The 14,177-nt window shown below is 54.5% G+C and overlaps 6 protein-coding genes across 6 annotated transcripts; 3 read left to right on the forward strand and 3 right to left on the reverse strand.

Annotated features, from left to right (window-relative positions):
• Nucleotides 1-884: 884 nt before the first annotated feature.
• PG986_010052 (uncharacterized protein) lies at nt 885-2,410 on the forward strand (the record flags this gene model as incomplete). Its single annotated transcript, XM_066846274.1, has 2 exons — nt 885-1,842; nt 2,394-2,410. 2 exons carry the CDS (start codon nt 885-887, stop codon nt 2,408-2,410), a joined length of 975 nt encoding a protein of 324 aa, XP_066698672.1.
• Nucleotides 2,411-2,572: 162 nt separating this feature from the next.
• On the reverse strand, nt 2,573-5,102 carry PG986_010053 (Amino-acid permease inda1; the record flags this gene model as incomplete). The annotated part of the gene is made up of 4 exons (XM_066846275.1): nt 2,573-3,386; nt 3,448-4,032; nt 4,177-4,515; nt 5,092-5,102. 4 exons carry the CDS (start codon nt 5,100-5,102, stop codon nt 2,573-2,575), a joined length of 1,749 nt encoding a protein of 582 aa, XP_066698673.1.
• A 3,617-nt stretch (nt 5,103-8,719) lies between these two features.
• PG986_010054 (uncharacterized protein) lies at nt 8,720-9,700 on the reverse strand (the record flags this gene model as incomplete). The annotated part of the gene is made up of 1 exon (XM_066846276.1): nt 8,720-9,700. The coding sequence occupies one exon, from the start codon at nt 9,698-9,700 to the stop codon at nt 8,720-8,722; it is 981 nt and encodes a 326-aa protein (XP_066698674.1).
• A 729-nt stretch (nt 9,701-10,429) lies between these two features.
• On the forward strand, nt 10,430-11,427 carry PG986_010055 (uncharacterized protein; the record flags this gene model as incomplete). The annotated part of the gene is made up of 2 exons (XM_066846277.1): nt 10,430-10,910; nt 11,048-11,427. The coding sequence occupies 2 exons, from the start codon at nt 10,430-10,432 to the stop codon at nt 11,425-11,427; spliced, it is 861 nt and encodes a 286-aa protein (XP_066698675.1).
• A 97-nt stretch (nt 11,428-11,524) lies between these two features.
• On the reverse strand, nt 11,525-11,758 carry PG986_010056 (uncharacterized protein; the record flags this gene model as incomplete). Its single annotated transcript, XM_066846278.1, has 1 exon — nt 11,525-11,758. The coding sequence occupies one exon, from the start codon at nt 11,756-11,758 to the stop codon at nt 11,525-11,527; it is 234 nt and encodes a 77-aa protein (XP_066698676.1).
• Nucleotides 11,759-11,926: 168 nt separating this feature from the next.
• Nucleotides 11,927-13,511, forward strand: PG986_010057 (uncharacterized protein; the record flags this gene model as incomplete). The annotated part of the gene is made up of 3 exons (XM_066846279.1): nt 11,927-12,076; nt 12,152-13,072; nt 13,170-13,511. 3 exons carry the CDS (start codon nt 11,927-11,929, stop codon nt 13,509-13,511), a joined length of 1,413 nt encoding a protein of 470 aa, XP_066698677.1.
• Between the last annotated feature and the right edge of the window lie 666 nt (nt 13,512-14,177).

Consider the following 14,177-nt stretch of genomic DNA (forward strand, 5'->3'; position numbering starts at 1 on the left):
GTCGGCTCTTGAGGAAACTATCAGAAAAATATATAAAACCCATATGCAACGTAGAAATACGTCTGTATACATCTTGATGAACTCCCACCCAACCGCTCAAGAGCCTCCGTGTGTGTGTGTGAAGTGGGAGGCACCGCCCTGAGCTTGACTTCCTGAAACTTGGGTTTGGTCGCTCGTCGTCGTCGTCGTCCAATCTCATAAAAGCTCGGGACAAACCCAATCGGACCTCCCGGCATCGCCGAGAGGGAGCGATTAATGTCCAACTTCCGCGATTAACTTATCATCTGTTCACGCGCATGGCATTGAAGACAAGTGTCGATGTTCCTAGGTCAGTCCCTAGAAGATTTCGCACATACCTCTTCCCCGGCAGAATTACGTACGTGATACTAACCTATCAAGCAGCCAGCGGCCTTGTTTGCAGGCCTCCCTACCCAGGAAGTCCCCGACTCCTTTGTTAAACCCGGGTGGAAACGATCTACCAGATCTCATTGGGGAGCTTTGTTCAGATCCTAACGGGGCCCAAACAAAGAGTGAAGGAAACTTTCAATGTTTCGCTCATGGATTGGCCTGTTCGTGTACACCCGGGATACATCAACCATATGGCAAGCAAGCTTTTTTTCTTCTTCTTCTCCCCCAACCGGTGCGTTTAAGCCTCCCCAATCCACAGGATCGATCTTCCCTGCATGCCGTGTTCATGACTCGTGGGACAACCATGCAAACAGGGGTGCGTTTTATGGTTGGCAAGTCCGTGGACGAGCGTTGAGTCTTATTCGTTACGTAGTAGTAGTACCACCGCCACTGTGCATTGCCGTGCGTGGAAATCCCGGGAAAAGAACCCAAGGTCGTCTTCGGCAGTACAGTAACCCACACATACCTAGCACACGATGCATCGACATAATCAACAGCAATGTCCCGAATCGATACCACCACCACCCCCGGCCTCAGCTGAGAAACGGGCCCCATCCCTGACCCGCCGCCAGCGTGTCGGCGTCGGGACCAAGCGAAGCACCACCCCGACGCCACAACGCCTCTCCTTTGCCAAACCTTCTGCGCCTCCTCCCCCTTCTGCCTCTTCCTCGTCAACTGCAGCCCCGAATAGCCGCAGGGGCAGCAGCGGCGGCGGCGACGCCGGGGCTGGTGGCGCCGCCGCCACCACCAATGCCGCCAAGTACTCCTTCGGGAAGCCCATAGGCGACCCACCCAACGCTCCACTCCCCCGACCCCCGACCGACAAGAAGAAGTCCATCACCATCAGCAACAGCAGCAACAATAAGACCAACAGTAGCAGTAATAGTAATACCAATCCCAGCACCAACCCCAACGGCGGAGACTGGCTATCCGACACCGAATCCGCCCTCCGCCTCGACCTCGAAACCACCAAGAAAGAGCTCGAGCTCATCCGCACCATCATGTGGGAGATGGAAATGGACGACACCTCTTCCTCCTCCTTCCTAGTCCCCCTCATACCCGAAACGACGGCCGCCATGGCCATGGCCGCGACCCAGCAGCGCGCCCAGCGCAAGATGCTCATGGCCGCGTGCCGCGAGTACACCGAGTCGCGCCGGCAGCTGCTGCGCGAACGGCTCCGGCAGACGCAGTTCTGGGCCGGCAGCCGGGACATGGGGAGGCGGGTCCCGTCGGCGGCGCCGGGGGACTGGGCGCTCGCGGATGCGGAGTGGGGGAGGTGGTTGGGGGAGCAGGCGGCGGCGATACAGCAACAGCAGAACAAAACGACGCCGTCGTCAGTTATTGAGGGAGGGGGAGGCAGGGGCGACCTGGGGGCCGCTGCCGCATATACTTGTGGTTTTTACGTTTTCGGCGGAGCAAGGGCAGTACTAGGGGGTAAGAGGGTATGGGGTCGGAGTCAAGGGGTCAAGGAGTCAAGGAGTAATATTGTGCATTTGGGGGCGTTTCTGTGCCGAGGTGCACATACGTGTATGAACGGCAGAAAGCTATTCATCGCGAGTACTTGTGGGAAGCTCGTATGTACACATATGTCATCTCATATCAATAGGTATCATCCGAGATGAACCTGTGTCAATATATTCGGAACTTGAAGGCCGAGAATTTACGTAAAACCCCCTTTTCAGGTGAATATTTTGACTTTGGGGCTGGAATTGAGCAAACAGCAGGTAGGTATGTGACCCAATCCGAGTGCGACGGCGTGAGGTGGCGCTTGTTATGTTGGTCATCCCACAACCTCGCCCCTCGGCGTATTACGTACTACGGGTGTGTTGGTCCTGGCTACTACCAACAAGCCAACTGCTCTACCTATGTGACCGAACGAGAGAGATTATCTTCTTACTCTACCTCTCGCTTCGCAACATCAAAAGCCTAGGTCAAAACCCCTGTGTATCGCCTCAGACGAACATGATTTAATTGTTACGGAACAGCGGACAGAAAGACTTAGCAAAGTGGTATCATTGATTACTACATCCAACGTATGGCCAATCTTCTCTTCCAAGGAACGACGATCGGGTATGTCCGCAACGAGAACAGAAAAGCATTTGATGGAGATGCGAAGGTTCAAAGGTACGAAGGCACCGTCTACTATCCCACCCCTATCTCCGCCCTAGAAGAAGATCTTCAGAATCCGCTTCCACATGGGCCAGGCCGCCTGCTTCGCGCGATAAGCGTTGATCTCGTCCCAATCGAGCGGGCGACGGCCCGAGTCCACATCGATCTGGCTCATGGTCAACCAGCCTGTGCGCTTCCACAAGAAGCCGCCGGCCCAGAAGACGAGGAGCACAGGGAGGGCCAGGTAAGCCTTGAAGAAGCCGGCGGCGTCGTTGTAACCGCCCCCGACGGGGCAGATGGCCGTGTAGAACTGCACTACAAGAACCAACAGGATCAAGATGAGTCCGAGCCACGAGCCGTAGACGCCACCGACAGCCTTGAACGGGATCTCGTCCAAGGTGTGCCCGTGGTGCTTCCACGCTTGGCGGAAGCGGATATGTGCGTAACAAATGGACCCCCAGGTGAAGAGAGCGGCCAGACCAGACAGGGCCTGGAGCCAGTCGAAAACTTCCTGACCTTTCTCGGCCTCGCTGATGTAAGCAAGCAACCCGAAGACGATAATGACGGCAACGGAGGGCAGCGGACGTCCGGACTTGTCAATATAACTGAAGATCTTGGGCGCATACCCCTGCTGAGCCATGGCAGTCAAGGTTCGGCTGCCACCGTACACGGCGGACACACCGATGGACAGGACGGATACCAGGATGATGACGTTCATGAAGGAGTCGAACCCATCGAGACCGGCGTTCTTACCGACAATGACGAAGGGCGAGGCGGTAATATCGGCGTACGAGTTGGCGGCGCCAAGAAGTCTCGTGTCTTGGCTGTCAACCAGCAGACCGACAAACAAGAGGCCAAGGACGTAGAAGCTAATAGCGGGCGTGTTAGCGGAAGGCGACATGTTGTGTGGTATTAGGGGGAATTGTTCACATGGTGACACGCCAGAACACCTGCTTGATAGCACTGGGCAGAGATGCGACGGGGTTATGGGCTTCGGCGGCCGCAAGACCCACGAGTTCGGTTCCGCTGAAAGCAAAGGCAGCAGTGACGAAGACGGTACCCCAACCGCGGAATCCATTGTTGAAGGCGCCGGGATCGTACCAGAGGCGAGCGCCCCAGTACTCGCTGTATATACCTTTACTCGGGCCGCCGCCGAGCACCATGATGAAGGCGATGAGGATGAAGATGACGGTCGCGATCAGCTTGAGCGAAGAGGCCCAGAACTCTTCCTCTGCATACCCCAGCGTTCCAAAGATGTTGACCACGAGGATGGCGACGAAGAAGATGGTGATCCAGGCGCCGACGTTGATCTCTTGATTCCAGTAGCTGACAGTGAAACCACAGACGGTGAGCTCGAGAGGCAGGACGACGGCCCATTGCATGACGTAGTTCCAGCCTATGGCAAAGCCCCAGGAGGGATCGATGAAGCGCGTCGCATACGTGTAGAAACCACCAGAGACGGGATACATGACGGCAAGTTCACCCAGAGCATAGACGACATTGAAGATCATGATACTGCAAAGCCGAGTTAGCATGCCACGCACATGAGAGGATGCCATGCCGGTCAGCTAGCTAGTGCTGCGCTCTGCGACAAGCAGGCTGAGAGGGCCGACCACAAATATCGGAAGCGCATATCTCCAAAAACGGAGGGTTTCTTACCCGATGATGAGAAAGTCGATCAAGAGAGAGCCAGGACCGCCCTTGTGAAGGGCACCGCCGGAACCGACGAAGAAGCCGGCGCCAATAGAACCGCCGATGGCGATCATCTGCAGGTGGCGGGGCTGCATGGAGCGGTCGAGCTCGACAATGCCGGCGCCATAGTCGCGCTTCTTGAAGGACTCGAAGTTGAGACCGTTCCGGGTGTAGAAGTTGTCGGAGCGGACGGCGCCTTCTTGCTGCGTCTCGGTCTGGGCAGTGGTATAGCCTGGCACGCCAACATCCTTCTCGGCCGGGGAGTGTCGAGTTTTGACTCGTCTGTTGCCGCCATGATGTGTATCTCTAGGGAAAGGAGGTGCGCAAATGTTGTGGTAGCAACAAGTATATTGTTGGTGTTTGGTGATGAAAGGCAGCAGAGGGAGTGGCCGAAATGGCTGTTTTCTTTTCGTATGGGTTCTTTCCTCTGTGTTCAATGGGAGGCAGCTGCGACCTTTAAGTAGGTATTCAAGACCCCCAAGCCCTACTGGATTTGAAGCTGTATTAGTCGGATTGACTAATTGAGCTGTGCTGAGAACAGCAAGAGCCCTGGTGAGATGAAGAAGAGGAAGCCTCGTGAAGCACTTGGCAAGAAGAGGAAAGACAAGCTGGGATGGGCAGACGGGCGGATGGGGGGGAGGGTGCTTCATTTATTGACTGACTGTTTATGTCCTGGCTCTGCTGAGGAACAAGAGCTCCTGCAGTGATCCAGATGAACCAATGCAAATGGAGAGAAATCCTAGCGAAAGGACGACGACCTTGACCAATCTCGGCTGAGGGGGGTTTGCGGGGGAGGGGGAAGAAAGCAAGCAGAGAGAGAGCTCGAGGTCAGACACCACCCTCCTGCAGAATTTCATGTTACGTCAAGTCAGGTACAGGTACTTTTTTTTCATGTCAACCTTGCGGTTGGAATTTGATTCCAAATGAAATACACGTGCAATTTGATAACAAGAAAGCAACCAGCTCCTCCATTTCTCCCTACAGTTACCTCTCAACATGTGTCTAACTAAGTAAGTCCCTGGCCAAAAGCAGCAAGTACCCAGTGAATCCAAACCAGAATTTATGATATAATATCACCTTCAAGTTTGGTTATATCGATCAGCTAATGTTCATTGTAAGATGGTAGGTAGGAGTTGGATCGGCCGTCATGAGAAACGCCAGATGCAATGTTGCGCCCACGGTCCCGAATCCTGAGGTAGGTATCGATATCTTAAATTGGGCCATGGATGCCTCGTATGTACAGGAGGTTGCTTTAGACGATGGGACGAGAGGAAGAGATAAGGGTTCTCCGAGGATGTGGTTGGCCAATGGCCGCAAGGTAAGTTTTGTGGCATGGTTTGCTATCTCGATATATTTATCCAATGTTACCACCACCTGCCTGCCTGGGCTGCAACGGGTTGAAGACAAGAGTTCGTTCGGTGTTCCTTTTTGCAAAGTGTCGGCCGTATATGAATCGAATTAAACCGCGCCTAGCACCCAGAGTTTTGCAGATCCCCAAGCAGCTCGGTCAGCCAGCCGAAGGTTAGGAATCCCATTGACGGATGATGGATGTATTACAGAGCTTCTGATGCGGGCGAGCTCGTACGGCGGGATGGCCAGCAGCTATCAGTGGATGAGACAGGGCTGATTGGACAGGGTAGCATCCTGGGCCCTGGGCCCTTGGGGGCATGCTTTATTTAGTGGTCGCTCGCCTGTAAAATGGAGCAAAACGATAGCGGCCGGGTACCTAGTGCTTGGTGCCCACAGGTATGGAGCGCGTTCGTTGCTTCTCTCCAACAAGCTTCCTGGGGATTTGCTGGGCGCGGGGCCTTGACGTAGCCCGAGTCTCGGCTGACAGGGCTGGGCATTCCACGGGGCATGGCAGTGCATTCTACCTCCTAACCTACTCTGTATTTTCTGACAGAATTATCACCCCGTTAACATGCAAGTACAGCTACTTGCCTGCTTCTTACGCGAGACGCCGAGACCCACCATTCCTTCACACATGCACTTCATTCATGATAGATGGATGGCGAGGGACAAGGGAGGCCTGGTCAAGTCCTTGATTCGACGGTCTCCTCTAATTTTCCGGCATGTCCGCGGTCGTCTACTTGCAGCTTCCAATTGTAGAATAGGCTCCCCGATTCGAGCACGCGACGATAGCAATCATTTCTCCCTTTCCTTGTTCAATGGCTTATCCCATTCGGTGATCGGTTGTCGCTGTATCCAAAGCTTCCAGAGCCGGCCCGCCTGTTTCTTGCTTGGCCGTTGCTTGGCCTCTCTTGTTTGAACACATCAGCTTGGCATCTACTACCAGCATGCTTTGAAGCTGTCTGCGTTGCATACGCACCAGTCGGAGTCGAATCGCACCGAAAAGGCCTATCTATGGAGTCACGCCTCTATCTCTTGGGCATCGTAAGCATAAGCCCATCCGACAAGATGGTATGAGAGCGTGGAGAGGGGGAGGGGAGGGGGTGGCAATTGCTGCCACACAAGTGTCGGGACGGGTCTTATTGTGGGATACTGTATTGGACTCGAGCCGGGAGACCACAGCAGCCTAGGCTGAACCCTGGATTCCACCGGATTGTTCAGCTGCTTATCTAGGTACATCTCATGGACGGTAGGTATTGATTTGTATGAAGTGGGACTGTTTCCCATTTCGCTATGCCGGAAACCGTAGGCCCAGGACGTTTCGGGCCTTGCCTGTGACAAGGTTGAGTGATGTTTTCGTGCTCGCATATCAATCAGCCTTGGGCAAAATCGCACGTCCATCGGCCGACTCAGCAAGATAACGCAACGCGAAAGAAAGAAGCAAACAATCTCCTACCTAACCTTGGCTTACATTGATGGCAGGATTGGCAGGTGAAGCTTGTATTACGCTGGCGCCTTCGCTGCGGTTAGGGCCCGGCGCGCCGTAAGCGCATGACGAAGACTGGCAGTCAGAGAGACGGTGTCGCTTTCTGTCTTATCACCCACTTTGATCAATCACTTACTTCGGCGGCAGATGACCGTTTAACTTCGGTCTTACCCCTACTCCCTTCAAACTGATAGGTGTTCCTCAGCTGAGGCTGTAGGATTTGTTCCGTGACTCTGCGGCGCTTTTTCTGCCTCGGCCCAAATACCCCATTGAGCACCTTGGGACGACGGCATCATACTCTAGTGACCTGTTTCGCTTATGCCCCGAATCAATAGGCTTACCTACTCACTGGCAGTCATTCTGTGCCCGTTATTGGCTGGCGATACGGCGCACACTCGACCAATGTATCACCGGATCTTCGGCGTCCAGGTGCTTGTCCCATCTTCAGGGTGACTCGGCGCTTATTTTCCCAAATGAGGATGTCGCACATCCCACGTCTGGGTCCCGAGTATGCCGTTTGGTATGTGGCCTAGACTCTTGCCGTTGGATCTCCTGGTATAGCCCATACGATTATACGCGACAGTACAATGCAGTGAGCATATAGATAGCAGCTTACCTATAGTAGATCGACCACACTTGATTACGCGGTCCCAATCTCGTGGGAACGGGAATATGAAGTGCAACGGCAAGGCGACACGACAGTCCAAGAATAAGATACAAGTAGCTCATCTATTTCACTTGCATACATGTAGGTAGGAGGTACGCGTGGAAGGAACATCTACAGTAAGAAGAGTCGCTAGGGTTGAGCTATCCAGCGAAAACGACCCAATCTCTGTTATACCAACAATGCCTTATGTTCACTTCTGTTCATTCGACGGTGGCTTCCGATCGCGCGGGGGATCGCTGCCATAAGCGGAGTCGCAGTTGGGCGGTTTCTTCTCTCGCTGGAATTGAGACATATCGTCCTCCGAGAAATAATTGTTGTACACATAGTTTCGGTATCCAATATTCGGGCCAGCGGCCGACGTGACCTATTCACGCGTAAGTCGGTACTCTGCGGAATGGTATTGATTTTGGATTCTCCAGCGACTTACGGTATGAAACCTCAGATCATCTTCTGTAGGAGGGATGCCGGCCACATTCCAACCGTCATTCGATGGTCTTGGCATAAAGTCCGGCATTGGATCTTCTGAGAAGCCTGTCAGCAAATCCGCCCGTCGGATACGATATCAGTGACAAGCTTACCAGGTAGAACCAGACGGTTGCCTGCGGCGATGGCGACTGCCCCGGCGCCGAAACGCTCCTCGATGTCGAGGAAAACTTCCCCAGCGTAGACGATGTACGCAGTTCCGGTATAGGGGCAGCCTCGCACGATATGGCCATAAAGATCGCCCGACTCTTGGTCTATCACCACAGACCCACAGTCTCCTTCGATGACAGCACCATCCAAGTGGACGGCATACAGCTTCTGGATTGTAGAGCTATTTGCGGCGCGCAAGTAGGTCGCTCCAGGGAGGAGGTAGCCATACACCACTCCGCTCGAGCCCGTGACTGCTACGATCCTGCGTTGCCGCGAGGGAATCCTTGCCACATCACGAATGCATAGGGTTGATTGACGAGGAAGCCCTCGCAGCCGGATCTCGTTGATCCCCTTCGGCTGGCCGACCAAGGGCATCAGACATAGTCGAGCTCTGAGCTCAACCCAGCACCAGAGAGAATGGGCTCGAACCCGGCGGGCACGTAACGCGTTTTGTTGGAGCCCTCCTTGGGCTGCTGAACCCGAATCCCGGGGTAGAGAGGGGCCGGCCCAGCAGAAGGAACCGATGGCCCGGAGCTCTGGCTGCTGCTATGGCTGTCGGATTGAGACAGCTCGGCCCAGGGCCCAGCCACCGGGTCTTCGGGTGTAAGACTGCCACGGGTCGTTGCTTCCCAGTCCTCTTCACCCTCATATTCGTCTTCGTTTTCGTCACTTTGACCATCGAAATGATACTCCTCGAGATCCGACGTGTATTTGGGGTCCGACCCGACCTTGGAGGGCTCGGATGTGTGCTTCACCGTCATCTGGTAGTAGATGCGCCCGGCCTGTACGACTACACCACCGGTGCTTAGACGATGGTGACCTGTTTCGTCCAGAGTGGCGATCTTCAGGCCTAGAGGGGCCCATCCGTCCTCCGCAGCCGTGTCTTCCGGGGGCGAATGCTCCGTCAAGCCGGAGTCGGCGCCATCACCGGTATTCGACATGTCAGCTTGCCCACCCAGACGTCTGGCGGGCGTAGGCTGCTCGAGTGGCAGAGCGCACGCCCCGAGCCCGAACTCGGGGTGTTTAGTAAGCACGCCACTCCGCCGGATCGACGACTCAACCTCGTTCCGTACTCGGGCATCGGTGCAGCAGACCATGATGACGGGTCTTGAGGCCTTGGGACGTCGCCCGATCATGTACAGCCGGTAATAGATGTCGGCATATCCCAGTTCGACGTTCCGTAGCGCCGCTCCAATCTGGGGTTCGATGTCCTTCTCGAACTTCTCCAAGGCGGCGCCGTGCGCCCACCAGACGCTCTTTGTAAGTCGGATTCTGGTGTCCGTGATCTGGCTTCCGCACGATAGCTCAGGACTGGCCCATTTCCTGCTAAATGTCGGCACACGGGGAAATTGCATTCTAAGGACGAGGAACTAGGTAATGACAGGCCATAAAGGGGTCCTATGTTACCACTTAGACTCACGCCATCTGTCTCGAATGCATCTCCAGAAGACAGAAGCCAAGAGCAATTGCGTTAACTGACGAGAGTGAGGAGTTGCTGGGCAATGCAACGACATACAGCAACAGTTCGCGGGGTAGATTGGTGTTACACCAGAGTACCGTGGGACTGGGGGATGGTGCTTGGAAGTGGAAAAACGAATAGTTGGAGATGCCACAGCTTCGATGCAGACACCATTGGCCGATGGGCGCCACCCATGGCATCGTGCTGGGGGGCTGTGCCGTGAAACGGTGCGCTGTTCCTTCATTCTTCAGCAATGGAAAATGAAGCGCAACCATGCGATTGGCCATACCTAACCATAGGGTATTTCAAGTATGTCCCGTTGGCTTCAATACAGAGCCTTTTTTGACTACTATATTTGACCATATACTTCGCTGTTTCCTACTTGGTATATACTCGAAAGTTGTCTTGATTTAACCATGGTAATAAACGGCTAGTCCGATCACCAGTAGACCATCCCCAGCTATTCCACTGTCTATCGAGTAGACAGTCCACCGCCAGCTATCCAACTATCACCGCTTATCCCATCATAACCATCCCAAACGACCTGAAATCCGAGAACCAAGGTCTCATAAGTCGACACGAGGGCGTTATCTGGCTACAACGTAGTGCTGTCGCAACGTTCCCCATGGACCGAGACGCATTGAAGCTAATTAACCAGGCGTGGCAGCCGCTGGGGAAGGAGCTTCTCAATGGCGACCCGAGCTCTGCAATGGATCATAGTGCATATCTGGATTACTACACCAAGCAATGGCATCTGATGATGGGACCAACACGCACCGGCGATGTTCTAGGCCTAGTGCAACAAATCCATGCTGGCAAGACTCGCCTTGAGGTCTCGGCTCGACTGCAGGGAAAGGGGCCTCAGGGTGTTGGCTCCATACAGGCAGACGCTGAAGTACCCATCAATCTGGCATTACGGCTTATCTCAATGATGAAGTTTGGGATCGCAAGGGGCCAGATCATGCCGCGCCGATGTCTCGCGTGGAACCAAGGCTCCCTGAAAGAGTATCTGGCCGATTACTTCGGCAAGCCTCCCGTCCTGAACTGTGACCGGGTGCGGCTGCCCAAGTCGTTCCATGCCTGGAGCATTGAGAAGATAGGGGGGGGTGGGTCGACGTCTATTTCACCGACAACCTGGCGGATCATCTTCTGTTGGTCGAGGATGACTCGAAGCTTCTGATCTTCCACCACGTCTGCTTCTTGGAATACCAGCACCACGATGGGCAAACCGCGCTTTTTCCAGATGGGCTCATCAACGAGACCCTGCGTACACTGGCTCTGCTTTTTCCCGAGGCACAGTTCGGCCGGAAACGCACCCGAGGAGGGAAATGGCTAGGCCGCAAGAGAGAAGTTGATTGGGTGCTCGACGCGAGGCTGGCGCACTGTGGGAACTTGCAGATCGAGCACTTTACGTACTGGCGGGACCGCCTGGTCATCCTGAAGCAGGCCTATGACGACGCGACGCCGAGGACGCTCTCGCAGTGGTGGCACGACCGGCGCAACGGGGTCCAGTGGTACACCTTCTGGGTGGCCATCTTGGTTCTCCTCCTGACGACCCTTCTGGGCTTGGTGCAGTGTGTCGAGAGTGCGCTTCAGGTATACAAAGCTTGTTTCCCGTCTTAGATGTAAACGTCGTATTATTCCCCCAAAGTACCAAATCCGTTCTAGATGAGATCATCTCGCTCTTTCAAGTGTTAAATCTGTTTTTGACTATTTGAACTTATATTTTCATGACGTCAACTCTCACCCCCTCGCGGATCAGGGTTGATGTAGTCGATGACCTTGGCAATGTCTGATGGGGGTACTGCTTGAGGTACCAGTAGGAGGGCGCTGCGATGGAGATGGACTTGCCGGGCAGCAGGTTCTTGAGAATCACCAGGAGAGTCAGGTAGCTTTCACCGTCGTCCTTGCTGGCCGCGACGGGCGGTAACTCCAGTATCGAACAATCGTCCATATCGATTCATCAAATACTGGCTTGAGCACATATTTAGTATCGGCGGCATAGCGGAGTGGTCGCCGGCTGAGGCATTGAAGAAGATCTCTTTCTCATCAGTCATTGGCCTGGAGGCGCCCCGGAATAGTGCTTGCTGTCTTGGTTTCGGATAATCATTGGCCTGACTACATGGCGATATGCGGCACGGATGGATCGTTCATCCCATTCTACGAGAGCAAAGGCCCATGGAAGACTTCCCAGTTCTTCGCCATTAACATTGTGGCCGCCATGCCGCTGTTCTTTTGGGTGGCTAAGTTCATTGACGTGGTGTGGGATGTCGTAAGTGTTCGATTGTCGCGTCTCATATTGCTCCATCTCGAATATATATCATCAGACTGACTCGTTCTTTGGCAGATTGGTGGGCGCGGGATCGCCGTAGTCATGGCCGTAATATCGTTCAAAGTCTTCCGACAGTATCTCACCGTGTCTATGAGATGCCATCCGGTCACTTACCGGGTTTTCCAAGCCATCTACCTCGAGAGCGACCCATCTATACTCTCGACCTATCGATTAGTAAAAGACTGCACAACGGGTCGGCGTCGGGTGGTGCCCGCGGCCGCCTTGGCGTTCATGGTGGCTACCTTGATCTTTGTTCTGATCTTCCCGACCCTATCAGGGTCGATGGCCGGATACATCAACGTGTCCAAGGGGTTTGTTCAAGCCCCGAGCGGAGACATGATACCGTTCGAGAGCCTCGATTTTGTAGCGTATGTCATTCACGACGGGTGGCGTGTGAACCTGACAGGAGACTACATCATCTCTCTGGCCGTAGAGGGTGGCCACCAATATACGGGGATCGGCGATAGCTCGAACTGGATTCTACCCTTGGTGGGTGGTGCCGCTATGCAAGCGGGGTGCAGACATCGGCACCACCTTAACCGCCAGCTGAAGAACTCAACGTCGTATTGTAAGTATCGAACCCGGTGCCTTGTCAATCGCATGTCTGCAACTCGTTCGGGCATCTTGATTGCTAACAGGCTGGACACCATCAAAGATGCCTGGCAATATGGCTTTTACGGCTTGCACAACGAGACTTCGGTCTGGCCGACTGACCACGGCAATGTCATGTTGACTGCCCGCTCTCTCAACATCTCGGCCTTCTACCTTCATGACATTGCAGGTGTCATTGGCGACGGGTACGGGAATGAGTGGTTTGGCCCAAGGACGGGCCAAAGGCCCTTCAGTGACAAAGGGCGGGTTGGTTGGACGGCGGCCAACCAAACATTCACGATGGAGTATATCGTCGCCAATTCGACCTGCCAGCCTGTCCAAAATGTAAGTACTTGTTGGATCACTCTCAATCGTTCAGCGTAGAACAGGCGACTGTTCACTCTCTCTCCCAAGTGCTGACAGCTCTATGCGCTTCCTCCAGCAATATCAATGGGGCTTCTCGCTCATACAGCTCCTGATCGCGGCTATCCTCCAGGGCGTCTGGATCATCGGCCTCTGTGTAATGTCCTACACGTCGAACAGGCACGATCCGCTCGAGGGCGGCCAGCCCGAAGTGCTCCGAGGCTGGCGGGCGCTGCTGACCCTGGCCGAGGCCATGAAATTGGAGCTGGCCAGTTCGAGCATTGAACCGCACGAGCTGAAGGACGACGAGCTGCAGAACCAGATCGACCGATACATTGGTGGTGGACATATGTACTCGAAGTCCGGCGGCGACAACGTAATGGAAAGGCGCAGGTTTCCGTGTGCGGAAGAAGCCGAGTAGGTAGTAATAGTAGGTTCATGAGGGGTTCGTGGAGAGGCAGGAAGCCAGTCAAAAGCAACTCGTTTAGTCGGATGAGGGGCGTTGGCGAAGCTTCAACTAGATTGAATCAAGAAACCTGGAACCTTCAAGAGGAGGACAGATCTAGAAACAAACTTGTGATCTTTCCCATCTGTCTACTACTACCCTGGATGGGTAAGTTCAACTCTGTTACCTCTACAGAAATGTACTTGGCAGGGGGTGTTAAACTATGCCCGGTAACGTCGTATTACCCGCACCCAGGCACTGGCACAGTGAGACCGGCAGACCGGGGCGACTTTGTGGGAAAGGTGTTGGTTGACATGCAACTTGCCTATCGGCATAGGCCGGCCACTGGACAATGGCAGAATGGGTGGTGATGCGGCCGCCCCCACCTTGATCACGACATACATTACCTACATGGCATTCATTGTGACATGCAACATGGAAATATGACCAGAAGCCTGAGGCGGACATCAGGGCTCGTCAGGTCCGCATCTCATCGAGGCGACCAGCTCAACGTTTATGCCCATCCAGGGCGAACCGATTGGCGGCGTGTTGGCTGGCGCTGATGCTGGAAATCGATGTGCTAAGGTCGCCGTCAGCTTGGGGCCAAAAGCCGAGTTCCGGGACATGGCGAGAGAGGGACGC

The sequence above is a fragment of the Apiospora aurea genome (assembly GCF_038362705.1).
Source record: "Apiospora aurea strain CBS 24483 chromosome Unknown utg000006l_segment0_segment0, whole genome shotgun sequence".
Taxonomy (NCBI): domain Eukaryota; kingdom Fungi; phylum Ascomycota; class Sordariomycetes; order Amphisphaeriales; family Apiosporaceae; genus Apiospora; species Apiospora aurea.